Below are 17,499 nucleotides of genomic sequence, written 5' to 3'. Positions count from 1 at the left end.
TCATCACGTCGGCCAGGTCTTTCTCAATGCCCGGCGACAGGACGGCGAGGCGGGGCACGGCATTCCGGCTCGACACGCGGCGCCACATATTGGCCCGTGGGTTGAAGCGCGCGGGCATACCCTTGCCGGCCGTCTTCTTCTCGTCCTCGTCGCGGATCTTCTCAATCTCGATCTGAATGTCGGCAAACGTGTCAAAGGCCGTGTAGGCAATGTCGTTCTCCTGGCAGTACTCCTCGAGCCGCAGGCCGCGGCGGGCGAAGAGCACATCGGCTTGGCGCGCGGCGGGCAGGTCCGAGACGCCGTCGCCGATGAAGACGATGAGAGGCACAGACCCGTCGTCGCCGATGAGGGCCTCCTCGGCCTGGGCGCGCGCCTCGGCCATGGACAAGGCCTTGTCGTGGCCCATTTCGTTGTCGTGGCGCCAGATGGGCTTCCACGCCGAACCATCATCCGTGATCTCCGCCTCGTTGGCCACAATGTCGATGTGCGCTGATGCCTCCTCGCCGAGGAAGGTGTCGAGCACGCGGCGCAGGATGGGCTTGAGGCCCGCCGAGATAACGTTGAAGGGGATGCCGTGCTGGCGGCAGTAGGCATGGAAGGCGCGGAAGGCAGGATCGATCTCGAGCGTCGACTTCATCACCTCGAAGCCGTCGTCGAAGGGCACGTTGAGGGATCCCCACATCTCCTCCGACACGTCGCGGAATGATCGCTCGCCCGTCTTGATTTGCTCGTCAAGGACCTCGCGACGCTCGGCGCCACAGCCGTGGTTGTCGAAGAGGATGTGGCCCGTATCTTGCATGAAGATTGTGCCGTCAAAATCTGGGGTAAGGCAGCCAAGGTTAGTATCGCCAAGTCTGTAGTCCACCCTGTAGTCGATCTCACGTACCCGAGAAGCAGATGATCTTGCGCTTCTTGTTCTCCGTTGGCGGCGGGACCTGAACAACTGTGGAGAGGTCCTTCTGGACCGGGGTCTCGGGGGGTGTGATGGCGATAGGCATGGTGGAGTCTGGTGTGTCGGTCAAAGTCGGAGTCTATTGGTGGTGATGCCGAGAGAGAAGAGACTAGCTGTTGTTCAGAGCAGTCGCAGCCGATGTCAGTTGTCGTCGTTGTTATGCAGGTAAAGTTTGAAGCAGACTGATCAAGCAAAGGAACGGACCCTCGTTCCTTATGTAGACGAAATAGGGGTGAGGCCCAGAACGCCATCATGACGGACAAGGGACCGATAGCGTCCAGCATAGCCCATTCCTTTCACCATGACGGATCCAGAAAAAGGCATCTAGCCGTGGCGGCAGAAGCAGGAAGACGTCAGAGGGCAGCAGAAGCCGTGCATGGCTTCGGGGGGGACAGGCGCCAGACGGGGTGGTTGAACAGGCTGACAGGGTCCAGCACGCCGCCGACGACAGGGCCTTCCCCCGACTAGACACCGAGCAAGAGGCAAGAAACATGGCAATCGCGCCCAAATCGAGACGGCGCATCCAATCGGGACATTTAGCGCGCGGAATCACATTCTGATCCCCCACCACCTCCCTCCAGTCTCAGGCACCGTACACGAGGTTTGAAAACCCTAGCAGAGCCGCCTTGTCGGTTTGTCCGATCTTTCGCCTCTCGACTAGGCCAGGCGACTTCTTGGCCCTCTTCCCCTTGCTGACAGAGGAAAAGACATGGGCTTGCTGCAACCGAGGGACCACATTCCAGTGCTCTGAACGCTGAGGACGACGCTTGCGGTTGGGTTTCGAACTGTCGCGCTGCTAACTCGGGCATAGTGGAGAATTGGGAGGCAACAAGGGAAAATTCATCGACGTCTGCTTGCTGTCATCCAGATTACAGGCGACCCTGCACGATGACCTACGTGGACAGCATCGTGATGCGGCTCTCTCGCGCTTCATCACCCCCGCTTGGCCGACTGGGTGGTAATCGAGGGGTCGAGGGGTCAAGGGCCTGAGGGGTTTAGCAAACCGGCATGGCAATTTGGTAGGACAAGAGATCACGATAGCGGCAGTGATGTCATCGACGGTGATGGCGGGGGGTTGGCCAGGTTCGTGGCTGGGCTTGTGAAGCGTGCTGGACAGGGGGTGGGGGGGGTCCGCGTTGAGTTGAGGGGCATTTCACCGTGGTGGATCCTGCGTCTGCATCAGGCTGCAGGCCGCTGTGAAGGCAAGGCTTCTTCGCGAGGAGTCGAGGGCACTCACAGCCAGGCGCCCGCTGTATGCGGCACGGGCGAGACGTGACGGGAGCCTGATGCCGCCATGCCATCTAGCGGTGAGACTTCATGGCGTTGCCGTCATCTAACGGTTTGCAGTCAGCATCCTTCCGTGCATCATGACGACAAGGGCGCTGTCTTCTTCGAATCGACCCGTCACCGTGATTTGGGACATTTGAGCATCGCTTTGACGCGCTCAGGACTTCTGTGTTTTCTCGCGTCGATATTCCCTCATTGTTCAACAGCAGCGTTCGAGCCTTCAGCTAGCCACTTGGCCAAGCGCGTAGCGAGGGGTTTGGCCTCCTATGTGCCGATCTCTCCCTGCTCCAGTTAGCCCTGAGGCTCCCGTCAACAAACTGCGATGATGAGAATTTTCGAGTGGTCGACGTGATCGGCGATCGAAGCGATTCTAGGCCCTGGATCACAGAAATGGCCCAGCGTGGGTGGTGCAGCATTATGGAGCGCCCCGTCCGTCCGTCGCATCGGGGTGAGCGAGTCGCTCAGGAAAGAAGAGTAGGTAAGCAGACGGTTTCGCGGATTTAGCGTGAAATGTGTCCATTTGCATCGTGGTCTCGTCTTGCGCTTTTCCGAGCCCTTGGTAACAACCCATGTATGGTTTTTCGTCTCGTATCATCGAGGTCCCATCTCCTCTGCATGCCCATACGCCCAACTATGAATACCACCGTCCGCCGTACCTGTCGCGGGGCGACTGTGCGCCTATGCTGATACCTTGGCGCTGTACTTGGTAGCCGCCTTGTCGAACAGGGCACTCTTCTCCTCGAGGTCCGCGAGGAAAGGATGTTTTGCGTCTGCCGCTTGGAGCTTGCTAGTGGTCTGTCAGGATAACTTCCGAAGTAGATTTCGTGAGGGGATGGCCCGGAATGGATTTTCTTACGTTGTGAGCTCCGTCGGGTCCTGGCCTGCGATGACAGTGAGAACCAGCAGGTTAGCGATGGCCTCGGCATTGTTGCCGTCCTTCTCCAGAGCCTGGTCAAGCGCCGCCTGCGCCTCCTCGGTGCGTCCAAGGTGCAACTCAGCCACAGCTTGCGACACGAGCGAGATGGTGGACGATGTTGCTGGTGCTTGAGCGAGCTCCTCGAAAACGTAGAACGCCTGCTGATACTTCTCGCCGCCCTGTTCCTTGTCAGCGTCACTGCTCTTCCTTCCTTCGCCGTGGATGTGTGTTTCTCGTCGTATCGTACCTGGCGCAGGCCAACCCAAGACTCGGCCAGGTTGACAAGCAAGCTGTCCTGAGCCCACCTCCTGGCCGCAGCGACCTCCTTCAGGGCCAGGTCGTTTCGGTTCTGTTGCAGATGGATCTGTACAATGAGGGCGACGGCATCGACTGTGGCGGGGTTAGCATCCGGCCTGGAACGCGCTGCCCGCTAGAGCTCCAATCCCAACATACGGCTTCCTTGGTGTTGCGACAGCAGCGTCAGGGCCTCCTCTGGCAGGCCAGCCGCTTGCAGGACGGTGCCTCCGATAATCTGCACAGTCGCATTCTCTCCCTCGGTCTCGACGAGCTTCTGGATCGTCGCAACCGCCTCCTCCGTCTTGCCCGTCTCGAATTGGGCGTAGGCACCGAGGGCCGCCAGCTCGGGCTTCTTCTCGCCCTTGAGCTCAGCCAGGACCTCTGCAGACTGGCCGAGAGCGATGCGGGACCGGAGGACTAGGACGCGGGCGGGGAGGGCGTTCTCGGAGGAGAGCGAAGAAGTGTCATAATCGATGACCTCCTGGTATTGGCCCTGGTGGAAGTGGTTGTGGATGTTGATCAGCTCGCCTTCGGCCGAGTAGGGATCCATCTTGACTATTTCGGTAGAGGTTGCGAAGTGGGAGGCTTTGGGGTTGTCGGCAGGTTCGATGCTGAGTTGAAGACAGCTGTACGGTCAATCCCCCTACTCAAGCTTCAGGCAAAGGCCACGCCAAAGTCAGAGGGTCCTCCAAGCACCTCAGGAGGTGGTCCCTGCCGTGTGGCCATTGGCGCCTGCGAGGCACGAATTATGGGGCTGGGGTCGACCGACTTGGCCTGTGCGTATGCAACTCCAACACGTCCCTGGTCACGATGCTGTCAACACCGCGAGTGATCCATTCATATGCTCCTCATGTCTTGTGTCGGGTTGCAGTTGAAGCTGTGAGTGTGATACTATACTCGTGCTCATGAGCCTGCGAGGAAACCACACAACCATTTATTATTAGTCTTTGGTTCTGTTCATTTGCGATACCATGGGCCCCTTCAAGCATTTGCGCAAGCTTAGACACGAAGGCAATGTCCATCAACATTGTGTTCAGTGTTGTTCTTCTGGAGGGCTGGGGACTTGTATTCGTCATCTGCACGTTTAGTTGAGTACATCAAAGGCCGTCTGCCTTGACAACGCCTACCCAGATGCCCAAGGCAACGGCTGTTGTTGAACGACACGCATAGGGACGCCAAAAATATTCTTGCAATATGTACTGTCATTCATTCACGGCCTCGCGGGAAACCTAAATCTGACACCATTCTTCCCAATCTGCTTTCTTGAAAGCTCTACTCTGCCAACACCACTCTTGGCCATCACTTGCACAAACAACAGCGCCACTTGACTCAGAAAGATCAAATATCGACGTCTCCCACCCAGTGACGCCTGTCACTTTCATCCACAAATACTGACTACCGAAAAGAATCCGCGTCAGAGAACTCTTCCTGCCGAGGCTTGTGTACAGACCGGTAGTGTAAAGACCGTGCCTGGCATCAGCGGTCATCGCGTCATGGATCAGCGTACCGAAAGCTCAGTGCCACGGAGCCCCGGCAATCAAGGTGAAGGCGGCCAAGCCTCCCCCGATCACCCGGATGAAGGCATCCTGGATAGGAAACGACCTATCACCGGCGTAACGACAAGTTTCACTTCCGGCTTCAGCCGCAAACAAACCTCGACTCCTGCCTCAGGCGCCACCCCTATTTCGACGTCAACTGTCATGGCTTCGCGCAAAGAAGCGTCCTCAAAGACATCTAACACCGACTCTTCGCATTCTTATAAAGGAGACCGCAAGCCGTCAAATGCGTCAGGGAAACCAGCTGTCAGGGATATTGTCTCCTGGCTGGAACACAAGAAGCCAATTGCTACTGGGATGACCGAGAGACCCTTACGAAAGTTCACTCCAACATCGTCATACAGTGGCCAGGAGCCGAGTTCAAAGTCTCTTCCCGCCAACGTTGGAGCTGCCCTTGCTCCCTCTCGATACAACGAGAATGTCCCAGCTATTGTGGCTGTGCCCTCGCCTCCGACATGTGTCCCTGGAACGGAGGAGGACTCCTTGACGATGCTCACGTATCAAGAATTCTTTGCAAACCAGGCGCTTGGCTTGCCCTCGGAGGACCATTCGCCGGACGACTTACATTATCCTTGCGGTATGACTTCGAACAGTCGCGTCTACGGAATTAAGCATGAATCTAGCGGGAGGGATGTTCCTTCATTCAGCAATGGTGAGTTTCCGCATCGATTTTCTTTCTGTCAGAGGCATCTTCTCATGACCAAAGTCCCTGGAGATAGTGCTGCCGAGGCCAAGGCGAATATCGAATGGCAGATAGGCAAAATGGAATGTGAGTACACCGTCAGCACAATACCCTTATGAATGCTGATAGTTCTCTTCCATCAGACGATGCTACATGCACAGAGATCACCACGGGCATAGATTCGACTACCTTTCACAGCACAAACACAGATGCCACCTGTACGGGCGCCGAGCACAGTCGACCCAGCTCTTTGATTCGCGGTGGAGAGGCGGTCGACGCTTTTTAGAAAGGGGTTCGTGGCCACCTCGACATGCCCGACGAGGAAGTTAACAGAAACGCCGAGAAGCGTGCGATTAGGTCCGGAGAGAAGAAGCTCATCCGTGAGGCCACCATTAGTAACAGGGCTCTCGCAGCTGCCCATAGCGACCACGCAAACCGAGGCTCGCACGCTTTGTTCCCCCCTATCACAGATGACACCATGGTTTGGCGGGACCGCAGGGTTGCAGGATCTCTTGTCCGTGCTCCCCAAGATGACTCTGACTCCGACGAGTTCAGGTTCGACAACATGTATGGGTTCCGCTCTGGGGCCGCCTATAGCAGTCCAATACCCGCCCCTCTACGTTTACCCTCAAGACAACACCAGCCCGAGTTGCCTTTGCAGGGTGACCAGCAGGTCCAGGCTGGAGAAATCGCAATCAGGCCGCTTTGCCTGCGCAAACCTATCACCAGTAACACCAATGCCATGGCGTCGAGTCCTGACTTCGGCCACGCTGATCCTATAGCAAGCTCTGCCATACAGACCACGCACAGAGCATTCCTGGATAATGACGACCGCCTGGACGGACCTTCTCAGGGTTTCCATCCGAATCTAGACAATGGGAAGGCGGACTGGAAGTTCCCTCGAAACTACACAGGCTCCGCCAGCCGCTCAAGTGAATCTTCCTCAACCAAGGCGCCACAGCCTGCCGAAGAGACCCCACACCCTCAAGTCAACAATGCATCAAACCATCACCCGATCGCAGCAAGGTCATCGTGCCGTACCAGCTGGGACGCAATGACGATTCAGGAGAAGCTCCGGGTTCTCGACGCCTTCTTCGACAACGACGCCCCCATCGGCTCCCACCTCCCGCCCCTCATAAAGGAGCAGCAAATCCTGTACGACGAAGTCTTCGCCAAAGTGCTCGCCGTGCCCTCCGAGCATGCAGAAACGCCTCAACTCAAGGCAGAGCGCGACGCGGCCCGAGCCAAGAATAAAGCGGCAGGTGACCGCATCTCCAGCGCCTATCACGATTCGATGAGGCGGCTCCTGCCCCATGACCATCATCAGGTCGCCTTCCCACATCAGTCCCACTCGTTTTGCCCAGCTGACGGCAGGAAAGAGGCTACAGAAACACTCGGCGTCTCTCATGGAGGCCCAAAGACAGCAGTTGACACGACGAGGATGAATAGCGAGAGTTGGCGCGACCACTTCAGGGGCACTGAACCGCCGCCAGGGAGAGGTCCGGGGTCCGAGCCTAGGAGGCGCTTAGAAGGAGTCCCGCCCTGTCCAACCCGCCGAGCGCCTGTCGTGCCTCGTGAGGGGGGACGGAGGTTCCGCCGGGCCCTGACTGAGCCACCCAACCCGCCGACGGCATATGACTGGAGTTGATCGCAGGCCCTGGTGTGGGGGCTAGGCAGCATGAGCTTCTCTTTATCAGGCTTTGACTCCTATTGCCGGAGTTTGGATGCTGCGCTAGCTCCTGAGAAAGTTAGAAATGCTGCGAAACTAAATTGCTGCGATTGATTTGACCTGTCCAACGGACGCCTTCACGTGATGAACATCGCTGTTAAACAAATACTTCGGTCACCAGTCACCCTGAACGATCTTTCTTAGTGAAGCGTGAGTCTGGTAAATATCATTCACACGCTACCTGTTGTTCTCCGTCTAACCCGACGAGGCGTGCATTAAACTCCTGCCCTAAGATGTTGATGTCATAATCATAGTCACGCCCATGAAGCCCATATGTGAGCTCGGGCAAATAAGTGCTAGGCTGCACTCCGAAGCGCCGTTCCTATGCTCCTCTTCAGGCATGCGTCATGCTCCATGTAACTTCTGGTTCAGACCAAGCAGCATCTGCCGCACGTTCGCCATCAAACGAGTCTCGATCACCTCATAGCTAGACTGCTTGCTAGCCTCTGGCGGGCTGCCATCACGGGGAGGTGCCTTGGGTGGCACAATACTGGCTTCCGCTAGGCCAAGGACCCGGTCAATTGCCGACAGCGCGACGGCTTCGGCGACACTCTCGCCCACGGTTGCCTTGAGCGCATTGGTTGAGACATTCTTGAAGCCCACGAGAGCGGCAAAGACCTTGGGGTCAAACACCGAACCTGGTCCGTTTGCCTTGGCCGTAGCGGGTTCCCCAGGCGTGGGACTCTTGCTCTGACCAGAGTAGCCGTCTAAGACCTTCTGTATGCCTCGCATACAAATGTCTTCCAGCGCGGGGTTTTCCGTTGCTGCTGCTTTCAGACCCAGACAACGGTTGAGTGCCGACATGACAATAGCCTCGCCCTTTGGGCTCTTTGCCTTTTTCATGTTCTCGACCAAGCCATTCTTGAGGCCTAAGACGGAGCGGAAGAGCCTAGGCTCGATGACGTGCCGCTGCTGGCTTTGTAGCGGTGGTGTCTGAGTTACTCGCTGCGCTGTAGACGCGGCTTGCGGGTTGGTAGCAGGTTGTGGTTGAATCGGGACTCCGGGAAGCGCCAGCGCTGGCGCCTGTGCTGCCGGAGGGCCATGCACCTGAGCGGTGCCGTCTTCGGTCTTGACTGCTGGGTTGGCCGGCGGAGGTCTTGATGCGTACGGCGAGCTGTACGTTGAGGTTTGGGCAACCCCGGCGGGAGCAGGGCCGTAGCCAGGGAGTTGTGCTGGCGCGACTGGCTGTGCTGGAACGGGCTGGGGTGCTTGGCTGGCTACCGGCACAGATCCTGGCGGGGAATACTGGGGAGGCCTGGCGGGTTGTGGTTGTTGGGCATTGTAAGTTTGAGGGTGATAGGCTTGGGGTTGATGCTGATATGTTGGTGCTCCAGGCGCTGCCGGCGCCATATGAGGAGCTGTCGCTGTATATGGTGGGTACATTGGGTGCGCGTACGGCCCGTAGCCGGGCGCGAGGGTGCGGTCGGGCGAGGTAGCCTTACGCTTCTTGCCGGCATCAAGCTCGACCCCTGGAACTCTTGACCAGAGGCCTGTCGTATCGTCTTTCTTGAAAGCCTCGTTCCCAATTAGGTTGTGTCGCACGCTGGACTCCCAGCCCTTGGTTTCGGTATGGAAGTAGAACCAGGGATATTTGAGCGTAATGCGCTTATAGATCTGCTTCAGCGTAAGACCCTCGGCACGGCCCTCGGCGTGGGCAGCTGTCAACGTCTCGTCGATGAGAACGCCGTAATTCTTGTTGGGCTTCTGCAGCTGTTCCTCTGTGTAATCCTCAATCTTGAGCTCAAGGGGGGGTGACTTGGGCCGCACTTTCTTGTCCTTCTTTTCCTTGGCACGTCTCTCGGCATCGGACCCTTCCCCTCCTTCTTCTTTGGGTTTCCTTGGCTTGTACTTGCGCTTCTCAGGACGGTCGCCGCCATCTTCAGGCAAAGGATGCTTCCTAGGTCTCCCGACCTTTCGCTTGATCGGTGGCTCGCCAGGCGGAGGCTGTGGTAGCGTCTTTCTTGCCATCTCCTGTGCCTGCTTCTTGAGAAGTCGCTGTTCTCTCTTAGACATGATGCCATTCTTTGGCGGACGGCCAGGACCGCGCTTCTTTGGTATCGGTGGGAGCAACATCTCCGGCTGAGGGTCCATCCCGAGCTCGCCCTTCACTTGTACATGTTCCGGCTCAGCAGGGGCGTCCATATCGGCATCTGCATCTGCGTCTGCATCGGCATCCATCGCCTCCAAATCAGCCTCAGCTGTCGTGTCGACCGCGGCTTTGGGCGGTCTTGCATCGCCCGCCTCGGCCTCAGAATCCTCGTCATCGGATGGTGCGGGAGGGCTGAGGACGGATGACGAGTCACTTGTGTCTTGCAGCTGGCCGTTTCCATGCGATGCCTCGAACTCAAAGCTCATCTCTTTGCCGCCTTCAGAGTATCGCTTCTTCTTCATGCGTTCCTCTTCGACCTCTTCTTCCGCGCCGGTCTTGCCCTCAGGAACGCCGTTGATAAGGAAGCGAAAGTCAACGTCTTTGATCTGGAGAGTATCGCCGCTTCGGAGGACGACCGTGCCTTCTTTGTGCAAGACGTCTCCGACGAAGAAGCCGTTCTTGTGTAGCGGTATGGCTTCAAAAACACTTTCTTTCTGATTGAACTGGATGCGAACATGCTCCCTAGAGATTGCCTTTGTTTTGCTGGCGATGTCGGGACCTGGAGAGTGAATGCCAATGATGGGCACGTGGTAGGGGGACGGTCGTAATGATGCAAGGTCGACAGCAGCAGCACCAGGAGTATGCGAGATGTACTGGCGATTTGAAATCAAGTTCTCCTGCGATTGATCCGCCTCTTGGTGCTCCGGCTCGTCATTGGTGCTGGTCTTTCGTCGTTTCTTGGGCCGACCAGTCTCATCACTATCGGACTCAGGTCCCAGCATACCACCTTCCTCACTGACATAGGATTTGCTGAATTTGCCTCTGTCATGCCTTACGGGTGATGGTGGAGGCAGGCCTAGCCGTTCGTTCTCCGCCGCCCTCCGCCTGTGTTCTTCGGCGCGCCGCTCATCTCTCCTGGCTTGCTCGAGGGCACGTTGGTCGCGTCCGATTATGACAGCATAAGTCGTCATCTGGAAGACACTGTCGGCGAATTCTATTCGTGCGAAGGATTCGAGGCCTTCGCCGGCATCCGGCAGGTTACTAGCCCTGGCGGTCACGCCGTCGGCGCCGTTGGTGAGATTGCTGGGGAGTGTGACCTGAGCCGGGGTGACTGTCGAGGGTGGCTGGGCCATCTGATGCTGCATCATTGAATCGCCGGCCATTTGCGCGAGGGCCATGGCCATGTACGCGTTGGCATCAAGGGCGGAGATGGGCGTGCGCGGGAAGGGGACATCGAAGGGGTTGAGGTTGGAGGAACGGGTGTGAGATTGTGATCGATGGCGATTGTTCTGGAGGCCTTGGTTGTTCTGTTGTTGCGTCTGTTGCTGGTCCAGTGATGGCTGGGCATCAGGCATATCGGTGTCGAGGGATTCGGAGGTGACCCCCTCGACAAGGCTGTCCATGGGATGGCCAGCCGTGGGCACCGAGACGTCGGCAGAAGCCATGTCGGACGCCGCGAATGAACCAGCGGGTACGGTTGCCGACGGTTGATCGCTCGGTAGAGGCGGTGGTGGAGTGGTCGTTGTCGTCGCGGCGGCGGTGGGTGTCGCTGGCGCAGCAGTCGCAGGCATTGGCGTGACGGGCTTGGACTTTGGCGGTGGTGTCGTCGGGATGGGCATCGGTAGCTCGGGCGCCTGGCCGCTTTGGCCGGCTTGGGACGAAGTCATCGCTGCTCTGCGCGGACGGCAACAGACCAGCTCCTTCGTCTTCTGCGAGCCAACAAGGGCGTTTGGTCAGATGCGACGGGACTGCGTCGTGATGCGCTCGGCCGGGATACGATGCGGAAGGGAAGGTTCCCAAAAAAATTGGGCGCCAGAGCCAGTCGCCCTTTGGTCTCTGCCTTGTGATGGGCTCACCTTAGAGGACGACAGGGTCGATGGGGTCGGCGCGCCTTGTGATTGGTCAGATGGCGCTTTCTCTCACCGACGGGCTCCTCTTTCCCCGCGCGACTGGTCAACACCCTTGGTTGGGTACCTCTTTCCTCGCCAGCGAGACTTGCCTTACCTGCCCGCCTGTCTAAGGCATCTCGATCAAGGGGTACCTTCGGTGTGTAAGGTGTAAGGAGCCAGCACGAGACAGGCACCTCAGACATTGACGCCGTAGCAGCCCATTGCTTCCTCCAGGGTAAGGTGCGGGTTGTGCCGAGGCTCCTGCAGCGCTGACACTTGGATGCGCTTGCCCACTTTGATTGATCTGGCACTGTTGTAGGTACTTCCTGTCCTCAGCCTTCCCCGTCTACGTCTCTCCCCAAAAAAAAAAATTGGCACTGCATCACAGACAACGGAATGCTTGTCAGAGAAATGGGTCCAGGGAAAAAGAGCCCAACTAGCACTTCGACCAGTTTTTTTCTTCTTGGACTTCCTCCTTAGCACCTTGGAACCCCAGCGTGACGGACGACCCTGCAACCAAAGACTATATTTATTATCTGAGCAAAGGGGTATGCTCTCCTGCACCAGAGAAGAGACTGGATCGCCTGGCATGATACCATCGCGGTAGCCTTTCCGCCACCCGATACGCCATGTGGCATACGAGACCCATTACAAAACCAATGGCATCATTGCGAAACGCTATTATGCCCGCTGTAGTCATCATCATGACTGTCCATCTCTCCGTTCTCTCCTCATCTGTGATGTCGCGATGCCTTCTCACCACAGTCGGTCCTTCTTGAGATTGCTGTATCGAGTTCTCCCAGAGATCCGGCGCCCCATGATTGAGCGAATACCCGACCTTGACAAGCTCCAGCCCAGCTGCGATGACCATGATGCCAAGAAGACTCTGAGGGTACTCAGCCAGCAGGTTGATGAGACTGCGACCGAAGAAGAGTCCAAGTAACAGCTTGAACAGACCTAGCATGACGACGCTGGCACCGCTGCGGGCCCCGAATCTGTATTGAGCCGCTAGTCCACCAGCGCCGTGACAGACAGGCATGGCCCCAAACCAGCTGCCCGTCAGATTCATGAGACCCACGCTTATGCCCATGGACGTGACGGAAGGTGTAGGCATATTCGGCAGCAGATCGGTCGCAAGAGCGCTGACGGCAATGACCGAGTTGAGGGTGGTCAAGGGCAGTTGGCCGAGGGCCATGGCCATGGCCTCTGTTGACCTGGTAGGGTCATAAAACCCGAGAACGTAACGAGGTTCCCAGAGTCGCAGACCTGGCAAAGCTGCCCAGCCCCCCGAATGGACGACCGAAGCCAGGGCCATTGCGACGCACAGCATGAACATACACAGGGCGTATGGAAATCGCGGCATAGTCTGTGTAGCGACGAGCGCCACGAAGGCGGCATAATCCAGAAGAGGGGTTCTATCATGGGAACCCGCTATTTTGGAGCCAGCTGCCATGACAAGAGAGAGACCGGCGCCCAACTGAATGCCCTTGACTATGGGTATGGGCACCACGGCGCTGAATCGCTGGAGGAAGCCGGTCAAGCTCATCAAGAGAACGGCGAGGCCAACCCATTGCCCTGCATAGATCACATCCTCAAAACCGGTGTTCGGTCGGGCGATGGCTGCAGCGGCGATGGCCTGGAGGCGGAGCACGTGGTTAATTTCAATAGCCAATGAGTCAGAATTTCCATGATGGGAGGGCAAGGCACCTTCATAGGTTGAACAGGGAGCGGGATGCCGAAGATGACACCTGTGGCCACGTTAAAGAGTCCCGAGAAGACCAGGGTGCTGTCCAGGCAAATGTCCTCCTGGATGGCGAGCGCGATCATCAAGGGCAGCAGGGTGCCGAGATCTCCCAAGGCGCCTGAGATCTCGGCCACTGGGGATTGGCGCAGCGTCGTGACATTGTGGCGGTGAACGCGTTGCAGCTGTTCGAAGAAGGACATGGTCGCCATGATGTATGGATGTAATTGCTGTTTTCTCAGGTCGACATTGTTGCTGCGAAAAGCGCGCGTCCTTCTTTTTTTATGTGGTTCACTCAGTTGGAGCCTGACGTAGCTGTTCCACGGCACAGTCAGCCGAATAATAGGACGGAACTCCGGCCTGCGCGGGTTCGGAGGTGTTGTATCGGTCCCTGATGCCGCGATGGACTGGAGCAGACGGTGGGTTGTCTGTCGACGTGAATTGGGCCCCCATGCTGCCCATGGGCCACCACAAAGGGGGAACAAGCTCGTGATAGGTAGGTAGGTATCTACCTAGAGTGAGCAGACAAGCTGTTCCCCGCTAGGTAGGTAGATGTCCCCAGCCAGCAGCGCTTCTCGACAGGGCTGTGCTTGGCAGGCCTGGTGATGCACCTGTCTCGAACACCAGAACTTTAATTTGATGCTTCCAACGCATTGGAGGCAAATGTGCAAGGCGCAGCAACGAGCCAGTTGACCATGTCCCGTCTGTCGTGTCCCCCACCCGGCATCAGTGAGATGAATGGGCTTGTGCTCGTCGCAAGACGGCAGCGCCCCCGGAAGCCTTAGGGAAACTGAAAACAGCACTTGTTCCCACTCCCGGTCCTGGCTCCTGGCTCTTCTCCTATTGACAACGAAAGCCAAGGGACTGAACTGGCAGACTTTGGCCCGCCTGACTTGGCAGCTCAGACTGGGTCAACCGCATTCCGACCTCTCCCTCCCTCTCATCAACCTGCCTGCCAGCTCACCACATCACTTGTCTCATCGCACCGCCATCTGCGAGCTCAAGACGTGTGCCTCGCACCCCTGACGAAGGGAGCGCATCGAGCCCGTCGCCGACAACCCAAGACGACGCATCGCCGATGCTGCCGCCCTGAGGGTTCCCCTGTGGACGTCGGACCAGGACTTTCCTGTAGCTACCCTACCTACGAACTGTATCTGTAGCTGAGGGTTCTGTTACCCTGGCACGGCGCGTGCACGCCCCAAACCAACAACAGGCAGAATGCGTAAGGAAACAGATTCCCACCCTGATCCAGCAAGACATCAAAGACATCCATCCAGAACATCACGGAATGACGCAATGACGTCGGCACTCAATCTTCAGTTGCCGTGCCTTCTCCTGCCGCTTCCTCATGCTGTTCGCTCCTGCTGCTTCCACACCCCTGTCACACACCCTTCACCCTTCCACATGCACACCTCACCCTCTGCCCCCCGAAGGAATCATGAGATGAGAGAGCGCACGTCACACTAACACGAAACACCAAAAAGCCTACAACCGCGCCAAAGGCCGCACCTGCGAGATCCCCCCCTCGCCGTCCCCCGGCGGATCCCGTCTCGGCGTCGCCACCGACCCAGAGGGCCGCTCGCGCGCCAGCTCCTTCTCCGCCTCCGTCAACCGCCTCATCAGCCCGCACGACATCAACGCCCGCCTCGAGAGCCAGCTCGCGGCCGACGTGGGCCGCAGCGAACACGACGACGACCACCGCCGCCGCTGGGTGGTGCTACTACGCTGGCCCGCGGCGCTGCTGCGCCTTCTCGTCGTGCGGCCCCTCGGTTTCGTCATCGCCTTGATCGGCTGCGCCGCTGAGCACACGCCTCCCGTTGTGCCTGCTGTTGTGGCCATGGTGTTTCTCTATGTTGCCATGCCGTTGTTGATCGCATGGGGCCTCGTTTGAGGGGGAAGGGGGGGGGGGAGGGACATGTCGATGACTGGAGGTCCTGCTTGCTGCGAGACCCTGTGTGCTGAGATACGATGTACTTTGAGGCAGGCGGCGCCTTTTCGGGGTGAGTGCAGCTTGTTGAGCACGGGATTGTCTGTTTTGTCCTACGGCTGAGAACCGAGAAGCTTCGTCGTATAGGTCACGGACGAGGGAGCCGTGTATTATGTATTCAATATCGGAGAAAGGTGTCGCGGCTCATGAGTGGACATGAATCTGGAGTCTGGCGACAGTGTGTCATTGTAGGGTCAGATTTTGTTTCTTTTCACGTCAATTGAGCCAATAGATTATTGTACAACAAATGTAGCTTTAAGTGGTATCGTGTCATTAAGAGTTGATCTGGCTACCGACGCAAAGCACCGAGACGGAACGCTGCTCCGCGAAAGATGTCCAGACCAGATAGTACTGGATGGATGGATGCGCGCGTTTGTACAAAAGTAATGGTGTGACATGGCTCCCCCCAACGCCCTCCGTCTACACTTCGACCCAAGGCCCAACGACCGCTGCCAACGAGTGCACACGCCCCGCTCAGGGTTGCCCAAGATGGCGGATCATGCACGACGGTCAAGTGCGGTGACGAGTCCGAAAGAGACCCCCACCGCCTTTCCAACGCCTCATGACCCTCGTGAGCAAGAAATCCCGTCCGAAATTAATTGTCCATCAGCGTTGGCTTGGTTGTCGAGAATTGTTGATTCCCGTCGAAGCGGTAAGGCGTAGGCCCCGGCCGCTGCCTGAGGTGCGTCCCCGGCGCTAGTTCTCTAGATCTGCTGGGTCTGGGCCCTGGCTTTCCTCTTGTTGTTCCACTTGAAGAAGTAGATGCCGATGAGGACAATGGCGACGAGGCCGCAAATGACGAAGACGGCCATCAGACCGGGCTCCTGCTTGGGCCAGTTGCGCTTGGCGAGCTGGTTGAGGGCGTCGCGAGCGACGAGGGTGTTGACGGCAGGCATGTTGGCGGTGGTGGGGGAGTGGAGATGAGATGAACTGAGAGGGATTCGTTAGCGAGAAGACCCGGGTCAAAGAATGCGCCAAGGCACGAGAAAGACTCAGAACGCTGAATCGGCCTTATTGAATACGAGACGAAGGGTGGGAAAAGGCGAAAGCAATGGTTGCTGTGTGAGGCTTTTAAACAACAGAGAGCGCGAAAACACGGGTCTCCGAGCTTCCAGGCCTGGGGCTGGTGCCGGACCACCAGTTGGTGTCTGTATTGAATGGCCCGGGGCCTGGAGCTGCAGACGGCGCCCGCCAAGCCCATCGCGCGAGACGAGACCGTCGGATAGCAGAAAACTTGGCGTCTGTTGTAGCCCAGAGCTTCCCTCGGTGCAGAGAGCGACCAATTGGCCACGATTGGGTGTAGCGAATGCGATGCAGCAAAGGAACTTCGAAAACAAGGGGATTGAGGATCAATTTACCTTGGGTAGATGGTGCTCGTGCGACAACGACGACAAGAGTCGAAAGCTGGGGTTTCTGCAGCAAGACGATTAGCCAAGCGCCAACAACGCAGGGATGATGCAGCGTGGAATAGCACCAAAAAAAAATGATTGGCAAAGACGCCGATGCACCAAGTTGAGGGGAGGGGAAATACTAACATGAACGGAGAGTGAAGATGCTGCCGGGAGGGAATTGGGAGCTGAAGGAGGAAGAGAGGGAAAAGGAAGAAGAAGGGGAGGGAGCAAGCAGGATTATCAGCGATCGAAAGCGGACGGGTGACCACGAGGTATTTCAGACCACCGAGAATGGGGTGTGCCGTCCTGCCTGTCGCGCTTGTCTGTTGCCGTGCACACCCACTGTAGGTAGGTAAGGTACCGTACCTACCTACCTACCTAGGTAGCCAGGTTACTCAGGTCGTCGGTATTACTTGGTACATTGGATCTCGCTTTCCAGTGCGAATGCCCGCCCGCACCCACTGGACGGGGGGGGCTCATTGGGGGCGCAGAATGGGGTCTCTCGGAGAAGAGCTCGAAAGCTAAGCCAAGAACAGTATGGGGCCTGCGAAAAGCTTGTCCAGCTAGCCGGCAAGGCGGCAGGTGCGACAGCGAGGTCTGGGCAGTGCGTCCTGGGCTTTCTCCCTGAGGGTCTTTTTTTTTTCTTTCTCCCGCACTCTCCTGCCCGCCCAGTCTGCGCCTATACCGTGCCTGCTTTGCCCGTCGGTCGCGCCTGTCGACCACCGGCCCCTGTACCTTCCCGGTCAAACAAGTCTAAAGGCCCCAGCGCGGCAAGGTACCCGATACTTCAGTGTGGGGAGGGCACTGGGCAAACCCGCAGCGGCTTGGATGACATGCAGGGACGTCGATTGGCTCGCAGGCATGGAAGGTCGGTGCTTCGCCAGTCCATCTTACCTGATGCCAGTGTCACCCACTATCGCCCTGTTTACCTCCCTGCGTTGTTTTGTTTTGTCACTCCATTACAGCCGACCCATTTCATCTCC

The 17,499-nt window shown here is 57.7% G+C and overlaps 6 protein-coding genes across 6 annotated transcripts in view; 1 reads left to right on the top strand and 5 right to left on the bottom strand.

Annotated features, from left to right (window-relative positions):
* The window catches only part of VDBG_04271 (conserved hypothetical protein), a gene marked incomplete at both ends in the record, with an annotated part of 1,911 nt that extends 913 nt beyond the window's left edge, over nucleotides 1–998 (bottom strand). The window contains 2 exons of the mRNA XM_003006272.1: nucleotides 121–819; nucleotides 887–998. Of these exons, the coding sequence (XP_003006318.1) occupies nucleotides 121–819; nucleotides 887–998 (811 nt within the window). The remainder of the gene's footprint in view (nucleotides 1–120; nucleotides 820–886) is intronic.
* Nucleotides 999–2,917: 1,919 nt separating this feature from the next.
* Nucleotides 2,918–4,002, bottom strand: VDBG_04270 (coatomer subunit epsilon; the record flags this gene model as incomplete). Its single annotated transcript, XM_003006271.1, has 4 exons — nucleotides 2,918–3,026; nucleotides 3,096–3,334; nucleotides 3,403–3,545; nucleotides 3,609–4,002. 4 exons carry the CDS (start codon nucleotides 4,000–4,002, stop codon nucleotides 2,918–2,920), a joined length of 885 nt encoding a protein of 294 aa, XP_003006317.1.
* A 943-nt stretch (nucleotides 4,003–4,945) lies between these two features.
* VDBG_04269 (predicted protein) lies at nucleotides 4,946–7,338 on the top strand (the record flags this gene model as incomplete). Its single annotated transcript, XM_003006270.1, has 2 exons — nucleotides 4,946–5,777; nucleotides 5,981–7,338. The coding sequence occupies 2 exons, from the start codon at nucleotides 4,946–4,948 to the stop codon at nucleotides 7,336–7,338; spliced, it is 2,190 nt and encodes a 729-aa protein (XP_003006316.1).
* Nucleotides 7,339–7,764: 426 nt separating this feature from the next.
* On the bottom strand, nucleotides 7,765–11,175 carry VDBG_04268 (forkhead domain-containing protein; the record flags this gene model as incomplete). The annotated part of the gene is made up of 1 exon (XM_003006269.1): nucleotides 7,765–11,175. One exon carries the CDS (start codon nucleotides 11,173–11,175, stop codon nucleotides 7,765–7,767), a length of 3,411 nt encoding a protein of 1,136 aa, XP_003006315.1.
* A 754-nt stretch (nucleotides 11,176–11,929) lies between these two features.
* VDBG_04267 (sulfate transporter) lies at nucleotides 11,930–13,350 on the bottom strand (the record flags this gene model as incomplete). Its single annotated transcript, XM_003006268.1, has 2 exons — nucleotides 11,930–13,033; nucleotides 13,105–13,350. 2 exons carry the CDS (start codon nucleotides 13,348–13,350, stop codon nucleotides 11,930–11,932), a joined length of 1,350 nt encoding a protein of 449 aa, XP_003006314.1.
* A 1,273-nt stretch (nucleotides 13,351–14,623) lies between these two features.
* On the bottom strand, nucleotides 14,624–14,977 carry VDBG_04266 (predicted protein; the record flags this gene model as incomplete). The annotated part of the gene is made up of 1 exon (XM_003006267.1): nucleotides 14,624–14,977. The coding sequence occupies one exon, from the start codon at nucleotides 14,975–14,977 to the stop codon at nucleotides 14,624–14,626; it is 354 nt and encodes a 117-aa protein (XP_003006313.1).
* Between the last annotated feature and the right edge of the window lie 2,522 nt (nucleotides 14,978–17,499).

This window comes from Verticillium alfalfae, genomic scaffold (assembly GCF_000150825.1).
Source record: "Verticillium alfalfae VaMs.102 supercont1.4 genomic scaffold, whole genome shotgun sequence".
Taxonomy (NCBI): domain Eukaryota; kingdom Fungi; phylum Ascomycota; class Sordariomycetes; order Glomerellales; family Plectosphaerellaceae; genus Verticillium; species Verticillium alfalfae.
The sequence above is the reverse complement of the archived record's forward strand: the minus strand, read 5'-3'. Positions and strand labels throughout refer to the sequence as shown.